Source organism: Aquarana catesbeiana, linkage group LG06, assembly GCF_042186555.1.
Source record: "Aquarana catesbeiana isolate 2022-GZ linkage group LG06, ASM4218655v1, whole genome shotgun sequence".
Lineage (NCBI taxonomy): Eukaryota > Metazoa > Chordata > Amphibia > Anura > Ranidae > Aquarana > Aquarana catesbeiana.
This window is the reverse complement of record NC_133329.1, coordinates 30,857,237-30,871,010: the sequence shown is the minus strand read 5'-3', so window position 1 is coordinate 30,871,010 and position 13,774 is coordinate 30,857,237. Positions and strand designations below refer to the sequence as shown.

Genomic DNA, 13,774 nt, shown 5'->3' with positions numbered 1-13,774 from the left:
ATACCAATTTAATGTGGTAAATGCACTTACAATGAAGAGATGACAACCAGGGACTTCATATCATATAAATAACTCATATTCCAGAATCCAAGATGGTCGTGGGATCGTGTAAGGGTAGTGGCATGTTCCGTCTACGCCCTACAAGTTTTGTCAAAGATGACATCTTCAGGAGCACGGGACACACGGTGCCACTCTTCCCTTTTGTATAGTACAATACAAGAAGAAAGACATCCTAATTAGAGCAGAGCACACAGGGCTGAACATTTTATTTTTGCATAGGGACAAGGTGGTGTATAAGCCAAGGATTTTATTTTTGTTAAAGCCTTGTACACACTAGTAGTTTTTTTTTTCATTTAACTGAAAGAAAAAAAAACTGACAGTTTAGGAGGAGCCGCTGTACTAACTATACAATGTTAGTACAGCAATCTCCCCTACTGTTCTATTGTTTACTGATAGGGGGTTGCCCCCTCCCTCACCAGAACACTCCAGTTAGCACTCAGGAGCAGACCTTTTTCAGCAATGCCCCTTCCACAGAAGCCAGCCCCACTGCAGTACGGAAGGGCCGAATGTCAGCCGGTTTCTATTGGCCCTGCTGATGCTGCCTGACATTTGGCCATGTGTACTAGGCTTAAGGGAGTGCCCAGGTTGCATTGCCATCTCTGCCTATGTTAGCTTTATCAAGACAGGAGCAACCTTTTCCTGGGTGGGGTCTTGATACAGATGTTAATGGGGGACCCAACACAAAAATATCCCATGGTTCCCCGTAAATTCCAAGCCAGACCCTTATCCAAGCTTGCAGCCTACAGCCAGGGAAGATGGGAGTACAAGCATCTTTCCTGCTCCTGAACCATACCCAGGCCACATGTCCTCAACATGGGGAGGGTTCCTTGTCAAAAAACCCTTGTCCCCATGTTGTTGAGGGCAAGGGCATCTCCCCCGCAACCCTGGATTATCAGAATCTTGTGGTGACAGAGGTATATATTTAAAAGAGATTTTTTGTGCCCAGTGATTCACATATGCATGATGTGGGAGCACAAATATATATTTTTTCTGTGCAGTGGTAAGGCAGTCCATTCATTTGAATAGGCTGTTTACTGCATCTAAATTACACCAAAGAGGTACATGTCTCTTTTATTTTAAATAGCGCCATACCAAAATGCATGAAACTTTGTCCCATGCATTCTTTTTGTTTAATTTTGCACACTTTAGCAAGGTGAATTGGGGTGGAGTTAACAATTATTGGCATTTCAGTCCTTCTGCAAAAAAAGATGCACATTTTTTGTGTGTTACAAGAAACGGTGCAATTTTGAGTGCAATCCTACAATGCACATGTATGAATGGAACATAACAGTGATCAGTCTATGTGTAGCCTTACCAAGAATGCCCATTAATCATCTTCTTCTCTGTTTTATCACCAGGGAGTTCACTTTCATATGGGACCCTCCAGGAGGTCATGGTTCCTCTAATAGACCGCAATACATGTCAAACAATGTATAACAATGCAGGAGGTGCCATCACTATCCAGTATGATCAGATCTGTGCCGGCTACAAGGATGGGGGAAAGGACTCCTGCCAGGTGAGTGACACCAAGAACATTCTAGCATAGCTCACCTTTAGGTCTGGATCTCTTCACAGGAAGCAGAATCAAAGCATGACATTAGTTAAAGTGACTGTAAACTCTATTTTTTTTTAATAAAAAACAGGTTATACCTACCTGCTCTGTGCAACAATATTGCACAGAAAGGTCACTTACATCAGCTTCTAGCAGTCCCCACCAGTATTGTTGACTCTTCTCTCCTTCAGGTACCTCCTTTGAAAATATGCTAAATAGGCATCCATGCATGTCCATTCATTCCTTTACAGGAGTTTTACTGATAGCAGCAGGATCCTATGGTTCCACTGCCCTTGGTTTCTCCTGCCAAACAAGAACTCTGGGGAGCGGTGATGAAGCCACAGACAGCGATGAAGCAGCCATGTGCTTAGGGATGGGGGTATGACTTATTGCACTCATGTGGACCACATGAGTGCAATTCATTCTGCACTCCTGTGACCCGTTTTCCTGCTGTCGGCTGATGTCACAGAGCCTGTCCAGGCTGAGGAAAGATCACGGCCATATAATTGGGATATGCCCACATGCCTGGACTGGCACCCGGCTCAGGCTCTCAGTGAGTCATTGAGAGTCTGAGCCAGCCTCTTACCACCCCTCCACAGCCCAGTGCTCAAGGGAGCGTGGGGGGGCAGATCAAAGAGCCAGTGACATACAGTCACCAGTTCTCCGCTCACTAAGCTCAGAGAACTGAACGATTGGCAGCATTTGATAGTTTGGTTCTCAGTCTTAGAGCCAGCGGGGGACAGATGCAGCATCGGATGATGCTACATCCACCTAGGTAAGTATGATTCCAAAAAAGCCCCCCTGTTTTTATTTTATTTTTTATTTACTTTTTTTTTTTTTTTTACATAGTCCCTTTTCATTTATTTTTTTATCACATTTATTCCCATTACAAGGAATGTAAACATCCCTTGTAATAGAAATGAGGATGACAGGTCCTCTTTAAGGATAGATCTAAAAGCGTTCCAGCGGCTCATGAGCTGCTCAAACCATGTTATTTAGAAAGCCAGGCGCCGGCTGTAGAAAAACAATATTGTGGGTGTTGGATGATTTTCAGCCACAATCCCAGTAAACCACTTGCAAACCACAACGTATATATATATGTATTGCGGTTGGCAAGTGGTTAAGAGATGAAGTTTAAAAAAAAAAAAAAATACCAAGCTGGTTCGTTACAACCAGAATACATTAGTATAAAGTGTGCATCAAACTACATATAGTTTTTCCATATACCTGTACATGTTCCACACAGCCAGATTACTAAAACATAACAAAATGGCGTCCTATAATTTGACGTGTTTCGTGAATTTTGCTTAATTTCTTCAGATGTGGATGCTACCAAAGTAAGATTTATAAACTATAAAACACATTCACAAAATATATTAAAGCCCTCCCTAGAAATGATTACAATACTATACATACTAGTGTCCTTAATAGAACAGAACTTACAAACCAGCTTGAAAAGTGATCTAAAATAACACCTCTAAATGGCGACCCCCACAGAGTTGCCGCACCCAATAAGAAAAGCAAGGCGCAGCTGAAGAGGATGCATAGATGGAATTTAAAGATACAAAATCCCAGATAAAGATAAAGATACAAAAAAGAAACAAACAGACATAATAAAACAGAAAGATATGAAGAGAAACAGAATTATATGTGTGCAAGGATCCGACAAGTGCTATGCACCGAAAAAGGGGAGTGCCTCAATATATTCTATACGTGAAAGTAATACAGTGCCTTGAAAAAGTATTCCATACCCCTTGAAATTTTCCACATTTGGTTATGTTACAACCAAAAACGTAAATGTGTTTTTTTGGGATTTTAGGTGATTGACCAACACAAAGTGGCAAATAATTGTGAAGTGGAATGAAAATGATAAATGGTTTTCAATTTTTTTTAAATAAATATGGGAAAAGTGTGACGTGCATTTGTTTTCAGCTCCCTTTACTCTGATAAACCTAACTAAAATCTAGTGGAACCAATTGCCTTCAGAAGTCACCTAATTAGTAAACAGAGTCCACCTGTGTGTGATTTAATCTCAGTATAAATACAGCTGTTCTGTGAAGTCCTTAGAGGTTTGTTAGAGAACCTTAGTGAACAAACAGGTCAAGAAACACTCCAGAAAGGTCAGGGATAAAGTTGTGGAGAAGTTTAAAGCAGTGTTAATTTATAAATAAAAATCCCTAGGTTTGAACATCTAACGGAGCTCTGTTCAATCCATCATCGGAAAATGGAAAGAGTATGGCACAACTGCAAACCTACCAAGACATGGCCGTCCACCTAAACTGACTGGCTGGGCAAGGAGAGCATTCGTCAGAGAAGCAGCCAAGAGATCCATGGTAACTCTGGAGGAGCTGCAGAGATGCACAGTTCAGGTGGGAGAATCTGTCCACAGGACAACTATTAGTCGTGTTCTCCACAAATCTGCCCTTTATGGAAGAGTGGCAAGAGGAAAGCCATTGTTGAATGAAAGCCATAAGAAGTCCTGTTTGCGAGAAGCCATATGGAGGACACAGCAAACATGTGGAAGAAGGTGATCCGGTCAGATGCAACCAAAATTTAACTTTTTGGCCTAAAAGCAAAACTCTATGTGGTGGAAAACTAACACTGTACATCACCCTGAACACACCATCCCCACCGTGAAACATGGTGGTGGCAGCATCATGTTGTGGGGATGATTTTCTTCAGCAGGGACAGTGAAGCTGGTCCGAGTTGATGGCAAAATGGATGGAGCCAAATACAGGACAATCTTAGAATCTGCAAAAGACTTGAGACTAGGGCGGAGGTTCACCTTCCAGCAGGACAACGACCCTAAACATACAGCTACAAATGGAATGGTTTAGATCAAAGCATATGCATATGTTAGAATGGCCTAGTCAAAGTTCAGACCTAAATCCAGTTGAGAATCTGTGGCAAGACTTCAAAATTGCTGTTCACAGACGCTCTCCATCCAATCTGACAGAACTTGAGCTATTTTGCAAAGAAGAATGTTCAGAAATGTCACTCTAGATGTGCAAAGCTGGTAGTTACATCCCCAAAAAGACTGTAATTGCAGTGAAAGTTGTTTTTATAAAGTATTGACTCAGGGGGGCACTATACAAATGGACACCACACGTTTCACATATTTATTTGTACAAAAATGTTTAAAACCATTTTATAATTTTCCTGCCACCTCACAATTATGTGCCACTTTGTGTTGGTCTATCACACAAAATCCCAATAAGATACATGTATGTTTTTGGTTGTAACATGACAAAATGTGGAAACTTTCAAGGGGTATGAATACTTTTTCAAGGCACTGCATATACAGCCAAATCACAAAGAGGGGTATCTCCACTATATAAGTATTACACCTATGGAAAAGGAAGACAGAAAAGGGGAAATGAAAAGTCCCATGGGCAAATGATTTTTTTCTGTGTGTGGGTGGAGAATAATTCCTCTTCTTTTGCAGGTCCTGTTTTTGACTTTTGTTTTACTTGGCAACATAGCTGCTTTAAAGAATACATTTACCTTTGTTCACCTTTCTTATTTTTTCTTTTTCTAAATTCCAGCTCCCCCGTGTACTGATATAGCATTAATGTACTTCTTTTGCAAAAATAAAAAAACTTTTTATTTATTCTACACACCCCTTACCTCTGTGTACAGCTGGATGCAAAAAAAAAAAAAAAAAACCTTCAATATTCCTTCCTTCCTTTCTGGACAGACATTAGGACATGCCACAGGAAGGAGTTTACCAGCTGATCTGATTAGCACACAACCTGCATCATCTGCCTTCCTACTCCAGGAGATCACTACCACCCACCTCCAGGTGCACTTTTTTTAAATGCAATCAGTGATCAGAAGCTAAATACACATGCATCATTTTTTTCTACATTAAACTTCATCTTGCATAGATCATTCATTTGGCAGAGTGTGCAGGAGCTGAGCAATCAGATAACATGTGGATAGAGCTGTAGTATTGAAAACAATATTGAAAACAGGAGAAGTGTGTCCTGGGTTCTGTTAAGCTAAACATACACTATACAACCTGATTGTACAATCTCATTTAGAGCTACCATCAACTATGTAGTGCAAGGACCTGCTTGATTGGATACAGAGTGAATGGATAGATAGGAGAGCCGTTCTAGTTCATAGTTCTGGTAAATTTAAAGGAGATTATACAGAGATAGTACAATCAGATTGCATAGTGTATGACCACCAGCTTGATACATAAGAGGGAGTGGACGTAGACATCTCTGCGTAGCATGTGTTTTTTTGGGGGCATTTTGCCGCATTTTAGTTCGTCATTCATAAGGCAGCCATTTCATTTGAATGGGCTGCGCTACATGCAACAATCACCCCAGTGATTGAGTGGAGTATAGTGTTTTTTACTGTATTTTTTGAAGCGTTTGCGGCACATTTCTGAAATGCAAGGCAAAAACGCGCATTTTCTGTGCGGTTTGCCATGCGTTTGGAAACGCACAGATGTGAATGGAGCCTCATTGTTCTTGTGTAAACAAACCAATTTTACCTTCAGGCTCCGTTCATGCATTTTTCTGTTTTTTTTTTCTGGTAAAACGCATAGGGAGGCCTATTGATTTCAATGGACTGTGCTACACTTGCAAGAGTAGCTCATGGGACATTTCAGCCGGTTGCACATTTTTTACTATGCATTTTTCTGCATTTGTGGCTTTTTTTTTTATGTGGCAAAATGTGTGTTTGCTTCTGTGTTTAGTGTGCTGTTAACAGTAATGGCAGTGCAACTAGGTCATTTTAGGTGTATAAAGATGGCCATACACTACACAATCTAATTGTACAATCTCCGTAAGATCTCCTTTAGAATTACCAAAACTATATAATAGGAGAACACACCCACCAGTGATCTATCTATTCACTCTGTATCCAATCAGGCAGGCCCTTGCACTACATAGTTGGTGGTAGATCTAATAGAGCTTGTACAATCAGAGTGTATAGTGTATGGTGAGCTTTACAAACCTGGGACATACAAGGTCTGTCCAGCAAGTAATGGAGTCCTTTTTTTATACAGTCAGCTGGACACTGAGAAAAGTGTTGTGCAGACTAAATAGAAAGATTTTTTTATTTTTGCAAAAGAAGTACATTAATGCTATAAGGTGAACAAAGGTGAACTTATCATTTAAGCAAGTTTACCAAATCAAAATTGACTTGGTTGCTTATTCTTAAAGTTCTTGTGCCATGCCTATTCTATTCCCATTTACTGGGTGCTCAACTAGTTTGTGTGATTATACATTGATGGAAAAGACAAATGGTAAGACTGAAACATTTTGTTGAACTATACTGAACAGATAGACGTTTGTGCAGCTAATGATTAATAATGTCTTACAGGGTGACTCAGGAGGACCTCTGGTCTGTAAGGTCCAGGATGTATGGTACCAGGTGGGAGTTGTGAGTACGGGAATAGGATGTGCAAATCCCAACTACCCTGGGGTGTATACACTGGTGACAAGCTACCAAACCTGGATCAGCACCTACCTGAACGTTGAATTCAATTATGTGTCAAATATCCCTAAACCAACGATGACATGTGGAGGAAACTACATCAACACAGGTAATTCCAGCTAGGTAGGAAGCACTGTCTATCCATACACCAGTGTTCCATTATCAACAATGCCATCTAAAGGTAGTGTCATATTATCATCACAAACAACTGGATGATGCATTGTCATAACTGATCTAGACAATGGGGTGACCCGTTCCCCCTGGCCTTTCACATAATCACTGGATGATCCTGGTCCAAACTACTCCTTCTGCTGACACTAATATAATGGAACACTTCCATTTCAGCGGACATAAAAAATGGGGTTGATTTACTAAAATAGCAGATGACATTCACTTTGCAAAGAATACCCAATTATGTGAAAGGATTAAAAAATGGGTTTTAGCTCGAAGATGATTGGATGATTAAAGTCAGCACAGCTTTCCTTCATTTGCTGAGCTAAGTAAAACATTTACTTTACAAAATGAGAATGCTTTACTCCTTTAGTAAATCAACCACACTGCCAACTATTTCCACTATTCCAAGAAAGAGTTCTAGTTTTAAGAAAATATGGGGGAATGTGCTTCTAAACTTATGAACAAAAATTAATATATTCACCGTAACTGTCCTTTCGAAGTGGTAAAGCCATTAGGGCCGTGTGTTTGGACTACAGAACACCCTCTTCTCTCATCATCCTCATGAAGGTGTTCTATAGTCCACAGGTCTGGCCCTGGCTGACAATAAGACTCATACCTGTATCAGTACCCCCGTGAGGGCTGCTGATTGACTCTATACCCCACTGGCTAACCCGACTCTGCAGATCCTCTCCTACCTCTGACACCTTGGGTTCCATTCTGCAATGTGACGTTAACAAAGAGAAACTCACACAATATCACTGAACCACTCAGAAAAGTTTACTATAATAAGTAATGGAACACAATGAAGAGCAATGAATAAACACAGTACTTTCAATTCCAGATATCTTCAGCCAGCCTGATGTTAAAACTGCAGTATTTGTAATCCACAAAGACAAAGGAAAACAAATGACTGTAGAACAAACGATATGCTGATGACTGCTTAACTGAAGAAATATCACCACTTGTAGATTCCTCTTTATATGTGAGTGCAATACACTACTGACCTTACAGTGCAGGGGAGAAGAACAAGGCCCCAAAGTCCAGCTGTATGATGCCTGTGAAGAAGTAGATTCACCTCCGTGGAACTACAAGTCTCACCAGCAGTCTGTAGAAAGAACTTACTCAGCTATACTGTACTCTCTACTGGAATGGGCAGGTGCCCTCTCACCATAATGTACTCCAATGGCTGTGAGGCTCCGTCCGGAATCCCCTCCTGGTCTCTCCCTCTGGTGAAGATGGCACAGCCGCACCAAGCTGCAACTCCCGATGGGCTGAAGTGCAGGGGCTTCCAGTTACTCTGAAGCACAGGCCGGTCCACTTGCTAGGATAGCAAGGCTGTACTCTGAAATCCCTCCTTCTGGCAAGCGTTGAATGGCATCCTGAGAGGCTGAAAGCAGGCCGCGCTGGTCCTTTTATCACTCCTCCCAGCAGGCAGTGCTGCACGCTTTGCATTATCTCTCCTGTGGTTCAGGGCTGATCCAGCTAACAGAGTCACTCCCTCCTCCAAACGACATCTCCCACAATACCTTGCTGCAGTCCTTTTCAAGGAATAGGGAAAAATCCTAACAGACCCCAGCAGCCATTAGAGAGAGCCAAACTCATTTGAAACAACAACAAACTGTTCAACTATAATAACTATACTAGCAAACCCTTGCCTGCATACCTATTGTGGCACATCGGGATAGCTCAATGGTAGTGCAAAAACAGTGAGGTTTACTCCATGCCAGGCCTTCCTACCCACTGTTATTTGAAAGAAAGTCACATTTCAAAAAGAGATGTCTTTCCAGGCAGGGGGTTCTTACCATGAATACGAACCACAACATAACATTCAGTCTCTTGGCTCTCTCATGGCAGCTTTACTGCTTCTTTGCACCTCTTCAGGATCCTCATAAAACAATAAAAGTGAAATATTCCTTTAAATTTCATACCTGGGGGGTGTCTATAGTATGCCTGTAAAGTAGTGCATATTTCCCGTGTTTAGAACAGTCCAAAAGCAAAATGACATAAAGGAAAAAAGGTCATTTAAAAGTACTCGCGGCTATATGAATTGTCGGTCTTGGCAATATACATACACAATACACATAAATGTTATTGAAAAAAACAGCATGGGATTCCCCCACAGTCCATTACCAGGCCCTTTGGGTCTAGTATGAATATTGAGGGGAACCCCGAACCAAAATGTAAAAAAAAATGCCCCCCCGAACCGTACCAGGCCACATGCCCACAACCCTTGCCCGGCGGTTGTGGGGGTCTGCGGACGGGGATTTATCAGAATCTGGAAGCCCCCTTTAACAAGGGGACCCCCAGATCCTGGCTTCCCCCTGTGTGAATTGGTAATGGGGTACACATGTACCCCTACCATTTCACAAAAAAAGTGTCAAAATGTTAAAAAAGACAATAGCCGGTTTTTGACAATTTCTTTATTAATGTCTTCTTCTTTCCTCGCTTCTTCTTCCATCTTCTTCTGGTCTTTCTTTGTTTTTTTTCTTCCTTCTCCATCTTGTTCTTCCCCGTTTCTTCCTCTATCTTCCTCTGCTTCATCCTCCAGTCCTCTGCTTCTTCCTCCAGTCCTCCGCCTCTTCCTCTGGTCTTCTCCTCCGGCATCTTCCTCCGGCTTCTTCTTCCCCACTTCATCCTCTGGACGATCTCCCTCAATAGGAGTCTCCCGCTGTGTGACGCTTCTGTTCTTGTGACAGTTCTTTTATAACTGAGGACGGGGCCACACCGTGACGTTCCCGGGTGATCCCGCCACCCTCTGACACACGGAGACATCCCTACGGCTTTCCCGGGGCGTCAGAGGGGGTGGGGTCACCTGTTTACAAAAATGGGTGACCCTGCCCCCCTCTGACACCACGGGGGAAGCCATAGGAAAGTTCCTGTGCGTCAGAGGAGGGCGGGGTCACCGGATGACCCTGCCCTCAGTTATATAAGAGCTGTCACAAGAACAAAAGCATCACACAGCGGGAGACTCCCATTGAAGTGGATCGTCCAAAGGACGAAGTGGGGAAGAAGAAGCCGGAGGAAGATGCCGGAGGAGAAGACCGGAGGAAGAAGCAGAGAACCGCAAGATGAAGCAGAGGAAGATAGAGGAAGAAGCCGGGGAAGGAGAAGATGGAGGAAGAAGAAGAAAACTGAAGGAAGACCAGAAGAAGATGGAAGAAGAATCGGGGAAAGAAGAAGACATTAATATAATAAAGGAATTGTCAAAAACCGGCTATTGTCTTTTTTAACATTTTTGACACTATTTCTGTAAAATGGAAGGGGTACATTTGTACCCCATTACCAATTCACACGGGGGGGCAGGATCTGGGGGTTCCCTTGTTAAAGGGGGCTTCCAGATTCCGATAAGCTCCCCGCCCGCATACGCCCACAACCACCGGGCAAGGGTTGTGGGGGTAAGGCCCATGTCCCCATCAACATAGGGACAAGGTGCTTTGGGGGGGCCACTACCGCAAAGCACCCTCCCCATGTTGAGGGCATGTGGCCTAGTATGGTTCAGGAGGGGGGCCCTCTCTCGTCCCCCCTCTTTACCTATGGCCTGCCAGGTTGCATGCTCGGATAAGGGTCTGGTATGGATTTTTGAGGGGACCCCCATTTTTTTTTTTTTAATTTTGGCACGGGGTTCCCTTTAATATCCATGCCAGACCTGAAAGGCCTGGTATGGAATTTGGGGGGACCCCCACGCAATTTTTTTAAAATTTTGGTTGGGGGTTCCCCTTAATAATCATACCAGACCCAAAGGGCCTGGTAATGGACTATAGTATGGGCAAGTGTGGCGCTAGAAAGAAGATACTCTATATGTACGTTATTGGGCAAAGCCCGACAAAATGTCAATCTGAAAGGCAATATGCGCAATAAAGCGTATTAATGAAACACAAAATTAATCGTGTTTAGACTGTTAGCTGACACTAACAAAGGTAAGTACTGTGAAGTGATTGAAGAGAAATAAGAAGGATAACACGAAATAAATCCTCCAGTAACTAACTATAAATCCCAGAGTGGGGAGGAGTAGTTATATATATGAGAAAAAACCGTGAATCAATAATAAACATCATACAAAAAGTGCTATGACACAAATAAGTGATGATACCATAAGGTGGATAGGTAAAACTAAAATAGTGATTATAATGTTGGTAATGTTAGCTAAAAATACAGCACATCGACACATAGATTACTGATGTAACTAAAAGTCCAAATCGAACTCGTGAATTACTGACGTAACCAAAAGTCCAACATGAATGTGTGGGTAAGAATCTGGGAATGTGGCTGGAACAAACGGCAACAACCGGGAGTGGTAATAGGGGGCCTGGTAATGGACTGTTGGGGAATAAAATGACTTTTATGTGTATTGCCGGAACCAACAATTCATACAGCCGCGAGTATTTTTAAATGACTTTCCTGGCGCCAACATGGCAGCATACTAGTGATAGAGCTCTGCCTCTTGACCACTCCCTCAGGACCAGTGAATAGCATAAATGAAGGCATGGTTAGCCGCCACCCCATTTTTCTTTTTTTCCTCATACCTCCATGCACCAGTGATGAAGTAAGGAATTTTATGTCCCCCACCCTGCCGCTGAGCAGTAACCAGCTGGGTTCAAGCCTCTCCCAGTGCGTAGTCTCAGTGCTTGGGCTGCTAACATCACGCTAATAAGCCTGAGGGACCCTCGTCTGTGTGGTCTTGATGGGTCCCTGCAGTGTTTCCTCTTTAGGAACGAAATCTGCCATGCAGCATGACTTGGTTCCAGGAACTTTGGGGGGGCCAGCCTGTCATTTCCTTTTTTAGGGGCTTCCTTGTCCGTTAGGCTATGTCTTTACCTGTTTTATTCAGTTCCTGCTCTTCTCCTTTCTCATTTGGCTTTTAGTAGGTTCAGGGTGAGTGAGGAGCGGGTCGCACCGTGCAGTAGGTGTCAGGGTCTCCCTATGGGCGTGGGGTGGCTGCCCAGCGCCGTATTTATTGGCCTAGGGCGCTCCCGATGATGTCATAGGGCTGCGCCCGGTCCGCACATGAGCACTGACCGACGGAAGCTCTGAGCGCCATTTTGGTTCTGGGCAAAGTGATTAGTTATTTCCTTAACCACTTGCTTACCGGGCACTTAAACCCCCCTCCTATCCAGACCAATTTTCAGCTTTCAGCGCTGACGCACTTTGAATGACAATTGCGCGGTCATACAACACTGTACCCAAATGAAATTTTTATCATTTATTATCATTCCCCACAAATAGAGCTTTCTTTTGGTGGTATTTGATCACCTCTGCGGTTTTTATGTTTTGTTAAAAAAATTTAAAAAGACCGAATTTTTAAAAAAAAAAAATATTTTTTTTATATTTTGTTATAAAATTTTTTAAAAGGGTAATTTTTCTCCTTCTTTAATGTACGCTGATGAGGCGGCACCAATGGGCACTGATAGGTGGCAGTGATGGGCACTGATGGGTGGCAGTGATGGGCACTGATTGGTGGCAATAATGGGCACTGATCTTGTACACTGCTAGGTGGCACTGATTGGCACCACTGGTGGGCATTGTTAGGTGGCAATGGTGGGCATTGATAGGTGGCACTTGTAGGCATTTATAGGTGGCACTTATGGGCATTGATACGTGGCACTGGTGGGCACTGTAGGCACTGTGATGTGGTAATGTCAGGTGGCACTGGCAAGGGGTACTGGTGGCACAATTGAGGCACGTATGAGGCATTATTGCCTCCTCCTCTTCGGGACCGATGTCCCTTGCTGGTGAGCCGGTGATCGGCTTTTTTTTCTCCTCGCACTGTCAGCGCGAGGAGAAAAAAAAAACGATTACCGAGCTTTTGTTTTGATCATGTGATCAGCTGTCATTGGCTGACAGCTGATCACATGGTAAGGGGCCGGGACCGGCCCCTTACTTGGATCAGTGATCACCCGACTCTCAGTGACTCGGTGATCACAGCGCGCTTCTCATGTTCGACCTGAACATAAAGCTCATCCCTATTGCTGATTGGCATTTTTAGTTCCTTTGCATGCTGTAAGGAAACAGTGAAAACTGAAATGTGAGCTTCAGGCTGAAGACTACATACACTATTCATGTATGAACCGTCTTAGCACCAAAGTATTTGTAATCCTATCAGAGGCATAATTATGACTTATGGGGCCCCATAGCAACATTTAGATGGGGGCACCTTAGCTATTTTTTTTCAACATAAAATGTGTCTAAATCAAGAACAGGCAGCAGGAGAGCATAAATTCTATGAGTGTTCTGTGCTGTGGTGTGCTCAAATGAATTTACATTAAATTAAGTTGTGACTGCTGTAAGAAAAAGGTGTGTACTCCTTTAAGAATTAGTATGGGAAGTTCCTGTGTTATCTGTGCTCAGTAAAATATATAGAATCATTAAAAAATTGTCTACAATATCTACCATATAATCAACAATGTCTGCTATAACAAATGACAAAGCATAACAATAAGAATTTATATAGTGCTGTGATTCTTCAATATCACATAGTTACATAGTAGGTGAGGTTGAAAAAAGACACAAGTCCATCAAGTCCAACCTATGTGTGTGATT

General features: G+C 42.7%; 1 protein-coding gene across 1 annotated transcript in view; it reads left to right on the top strand.

Moving 5' to 3' along the window:
- Positions 1–1,422: 1,422 nt before the first annotated feature.
- Positions 1,423–13,774, top strand: part of LOC141147933 (transmembrane protease serine 9-like) — a 441,310-nt gene continuing 428,958 nt past the window's right edge. Inside the window, exons 1-2 of the mRNA XM_073635092.1 lie at positions 1,423–1,576; positions 6,950–7,172. Of these exons, the coding sequence (XP_073491193.1) occupies positions 1,454–1,576; positions 6,950–7,172 (346 nt within the window). The 5' untranslated portion in view covers positions 1,423–1,453. The remainder of the gene's footprint in view (positions 1,577–6,949; positions 7,173–13,774) is intronic.